Source organism: Echinops telfairi, unplaced genomic scaffold, assembly GCF_000313985.2.
Source record: "Echinops telfairi isolate 266 unplaced genomic scaffold, ASM31398v2 ScPeMD7_7421;HRSCAF=8459, whole genome shotgun sequence".
In the NCBI taxonomy this organism is placed as follows: domain Eukaryota; kingdom Metazoa; phylum Chordata; class Mammalia; order Afrosoricida; family Tenrecidae; genus Echinops; species Echinops telfairi.
In genome coordinates this window covers 21,427,566-21,432,466 of record NW_022111321.1, presented here as the reverse complement: position 1 = coordinate 21,432,466, position 4,901 = coordinate 21,427,566, and the positions used below count along the sequence as shown (strand labels likewise).

Below are 4,901 nucleotides of genomic sequence, written 5' to 3'. Positions count from 1 at the left end.
ATAAAGAAATGACTTAACCTTGGCAACCATGTTAAGGCTCTCTCTACTGCCACTGCCAAAGACTATAAAGAAGAAACCACCTGCTGTGACGTGCCTATGGAGGGTAAAGGTGGCCATGTTCTGGTCTATCAGAGCCCAGGGCCAACTGACCAACAATCTCGATGAGGTAGGCCAGGACCACTCCATCCCGGAGATCCTGTCGCAGGTCCTGCACTGGCTTCACCGCCGGCCTCTTCTTCAGCTGTGCATTCACCCAGGCCACATATGCCTGCAGCTGTTGCTGGAAAATGTAAGGTTGAAATAAAGGAAAGGCTCGAGTTAGTCAGACCCCCTGCCCTGCACCCTCTAAGGCAGCATTTGAGATGGGACAACGATGGAAAATCTATACCCAGAGGGAGAAGGAAAGAAAAAGAAAGATGGTAGCATGTCCCCAAATCTCCCAGTTTCGTGCTAATTTCAAGGGACAGACTAACCCCTGACTCGGTCTTATGGTCAGAGGTTATTGGCAGGTGAACATGTTAATGACTACGACTCCTGCCTTCCTGGAATCACATTCTGTTGACTGGGGATAAGGGTTGGGCCCAGAACCTGCTAAATTTGAGTATAATCACTGCTGTCATTGACCCACCCTGCTTGTCAGAAAGAATTCCTTGTGAACCACGTGCACTGTGGGCTGTGACATTCATAGGAATTGATCTTGAGGAACCAGGAGTAAACAATAAGCCAAATCCCCTCTGCAGAGCTGCATTCTGTAGACTGAGATTGAAGTGAAATGATCTCAGAGTCAACCCAAGCCTTATTCTTCTGAGCCCATAATCCTGGGATTAATACAGAGGTAGGTTTAATCCGTGCTTTAAGTTGTCAAAGAGAATCTGAGTTACCCAAGACTTACCCAGAAAAGGAAAAAGACCCTGAAACTAGGAGGCATTTTCATTTCTTTTCAGATGAATCTAAGGCTCAGGATCACATCAGACCCTGTGAGGTCTAGGCAGGGCATATAACTCACCCCAGCCCTCAGACAACTTGACACACTCTATGTTGTTCACTAAGGGGAGTTCAAATTCAGGTCTTTTTTCTGAGGATTTGGTCCGAAGGTGGCCATGAAGTTTCAAACTAGGACATGAAAGCTGTCACCAGTAAGACAGTCATTTTGCCTGATTTCGGTAGTAATCCTGGGCACTCAACCTAAAAATGAAGCTCAAGGGCCAACTATATGACATTATAATTTGGTGAAAATACAGTTGACTCCTAAGCCACAAGTATTCCCTTCAGGGATTGATGATGGTAATTCTTGTGTAAGGATTCAGTCATCTGACCTGGTGACCTACAGGTTAAACCCTTGGCTATTAAGCAAACAGTGGGTGGTTCGAACCAACCAGGGAGGCTCAGTGGGGGAGACAAACCTGGGACTCTGCTCCTGCACAGATGACAGCGCGGTGGCGCAGTTCTGCTGTGTCGCATGGGCCACTGGGAGTCAGAGTTGACTGACCCACATACAACAATCACCATGAGTTGCTTTTTGAGCTTAAATCGCTATTCCTCTCTCTGTTGATTTGTGGGAATAAGTAAAGTTGTTTGTAAGAATGGATCAGGCAAGTCACCTGCTGGCTACTGTAGCAAATGCGATGAAGGGAGGAGACAGAGGGAAGGGAGTGGCATTTACTGAGGACCTGCCATGGACCAAACCCTGTTGGTATGGGTCATACCTACTTCAATGAGTCTGTGAATGTACCTCACACAGTCTGACACAGAAGTGATGCCTACTAAACGGTCGTCATTGTTTTCATCAGCATCTAATTTGGTTCTCACAGAGGCATGGAAAGGTTGGGATTATCTCCCTTTTAGGGATGAGGCACAGAGGTTACATACCGGGAGGGTTCAAAAAGTTCATGGAAAAAGAAAAGTTAATGGAATCCTTCCACGAACTTCTTAATGCCCTCTTGTCCTTCTCCAGTGTCCCCATAGCTAGAACTCAGCAAATCTGACACCAAACTAGTAAACTTGCTGCCATCGATGAGCCAATGCTGACTCATAGCGACCCACTGTGGAGTTCTGAGACGTAACTGTTTACGGGAGTAGCAAACCCATTGTTTTTCCTGAATTGCTGGTGGTGGTTTCAAACTGCCGACCATGCGGACGGATCTCAGACCAACTTGTAACCACTATACTACCAGGGCTCCTAAATCTGGTACCCAAACCCAGGAAATGTCCCAACATTTATTCATAGCCTCCTGCTGTCCAATTTATTCCTTCTGCCTAATGGGCAGACATGTCCCCAGAGGCAGACTGAAGTAGGTAATGCTTCAAAGCCGCCTTCTGCTATACAATCACTGCCTGAGGCAGGTCAGGCAAAGACCACTCTGGTCTGCAGGGAAAGGAGTTTAAACAGAAAAGGCATTGAGGGTAAGAATTGGGATCTGATTACCTGGTTGGTATATAAAACTTCTAGCCAATCTCCTTGAATCTAATACGAGCCTTCAATCTACCTTACACAGATTTCTGCTTAAAACCCTTCAATGGCTCCATTATTCTCAAGATAAAACCCAATCTCCTCGGCTGCCATTCAAGGTTTTCACACTTAAGCCCTTGCTTCCCCTCTAGCTTCATCATCAGCGCAGATCTTCATTTAGTTCCCAGAACGTTACCATGGGATGCCACCTCTCACTCACCATCTCTTCTGAAGCCTCAGCTTAAGCATCACCAGCTCCAGGAAGCCCACCCTAACCCCTTCCCTCACACCACACACACAGAGCTCTGGTTCCTACCCTTTGAGGACTTCCTGTATCATAAAATCAGTTCTGCAACAATTTATTCACCACTAAATGAGTAGCTGTGGGACTGCTAAAAGCCCCATGCCTTCAAGAAACATACAATGAGGAGAGAAAGAGGAGGAGTTGCTGGCAGGCTGGAGGAAATAAACCCTAAGAAGTGTGACAGAAGGTGCTAAGAGACCACTAGTCCAACTGAGGCGTCAGGGAGGCGTCCTGAAGGAGGAGAAGGGGCAAAAGGACTGTGGGCTCAGAAACATGAATATCTGAAATGCAGTCCGTGTAAGGACCACAACAATTCAGATGATTAGATTCGATATTTGGTTTGGGTCAAAGATTCCTTTGTCACATGTCATCAGGTTCAGGTTTAAGGTGACTGCAAAAGTTAAGAATTCAGGGGCAGACAATAACAAGAAAATAATTTAAATAAAAAAACTTGTAATAGAAGCATTTAGAATGTCAACAAAACAGTTCCAACTTTTTTTTTGTGGCAACTACAGAGTGGCATTCAATTAATGAAACAATTATTTCATACAAACTGCACTGAAATACAGTAGTTAGCAACAACAATAACAACCCTAGCTTCCTCTCGGCTGTGAAATGGAAGTCAGTCATCTCTGATGCACAAATGACTCAGAGGTTCCTAAGGGTTACTAACTTCATGCACATTAATCGAAGCTCTGATCTTCCAACAAAAGAGGATGCTAAGTGCATAAATTAAAATAAACATCACCACTTTACTCAATACCTATTCTGTGTCCAGGGCTACGCTAGGACCTTAAAACACATTTTCTCTAATGCTGATCTGTCGAGGAGATTGTATTGTATCAATTTTTCTGTTTGGAAACAGAGACTCAAAAAGGCTGAACTCACTCGTTCAAGGTCACCAGATAGGACATTATGGATATGGGATCCAGGTCGGTCTGACTCTCGGGTCAAAGAATGCTCTTTCCACTTCATCGCACTCTTGTCTAAAGAAATACAGCTTGGAGGCTGGCATGACCTTATTAAAACGATCGGGATTGGAAAAGTCCTTGTTTAACCCAGTTCCCTTCTACCACATCCAATGGCAGAGTACTCTGTATAATACTCGACACAAAGTGACTTTACCACTGAAAGGTGGTTCCTGGACCAGCAGCATCATCGCCACATGGGAACCCGTTAGAAATGCAGGCTCTCAGTCCCAACTCCAGACTTAGAGGTGCAGACGCTGCATTTTATCCAGCTCCCCTCATCATTCACGTGTACATTAATGATTGAGAAGCACCGACCCAGCCCACTGCTCCCAAACCTTGCTGCACATCAAGACCACAAGGGACGCTTTTCAAAAATCGGTATGTGCGGATCTCACAACGAACCGAGGCTTCCAACCAGTTCAAAATGGCTCTGTCCTGGCAGAAGGGAACAAAGGACCGGCATGTGTTGCATGGCAACCAAATATCTTGTCCACTGGATTTTGATCTGAGTAGGAAACGGTCAGCAGCGCTCCTCTCAAAGCTGGCGACTGGAGACACAGTCATGGTGGCCCGTCAGTGCCGTCTGTAAATGCAGCGCCGCTGCCACCTGCTCCTCCGATCAAAATCCACAGCTCCATTGATCTGTGGTTACCATCCAACAGGTATGTTGCCCTTGTTTCCATAGGACATAACGGAAACATCTTGAACTGGTTCAAAGCCTTACCCCTAACTAAGGTGACCCGTTTTTTGGCAGGACAGTCCCGATTTTTGGAAAGAATGCATGACAAGCTAGGTCTATTTGGTCCATATAGACCAAATTTTTAATCAAGAACACCCCACCCCCACCCACCCCCACCCCCGTCAATGGTGTCCTGCTTTAAATCTGGTAAACCCACCAAATATACCAAATTCCCTTTAAGGCAGCGGTTCTCAACCTGTGGGTTGCCCGATTCATAACAGTAGCAAAATGACAGTGATGAAGTAGCAATGAAAATAGTTTTATGGTTGGGGGGAGGTCACCACCACATGAGGAACTATTAAAGCAGCAGTTTTCAACCTGGGGTCGTGACTCCTTTGGGGGTTGAATGATCCTTTCACAGGGGTCACCTAAGACATCAGAAAACACACAAATATTTCACAATATATAATTACATATTGTTTTGTGATTAGTCACTAT

The 4,901-nt window shown here is 45.5% G+C and overlaps 1 protein-coding gene across 1 annotated transcript in view; it reads right to left on the bottom strand.

The window, feature by feature from the left end:
- Positions 1-4,901, bottom strand: part of DIXDC1 (DIX domain containing 1) — an 84,198-nt gene that overhangs the window by 61,918 nt on the left and 17,379 nt on the right. Inside the window, exon 2 of the mRNA XM_013006248.3 lies at positions 151-280. Within this exon, the coding sequence (XP_012861702.2) occupies positions 151-280 (130 nt within the window). The remainder of the gene's footprint in view (positions 1-150; positions 281-4,901) is intronic.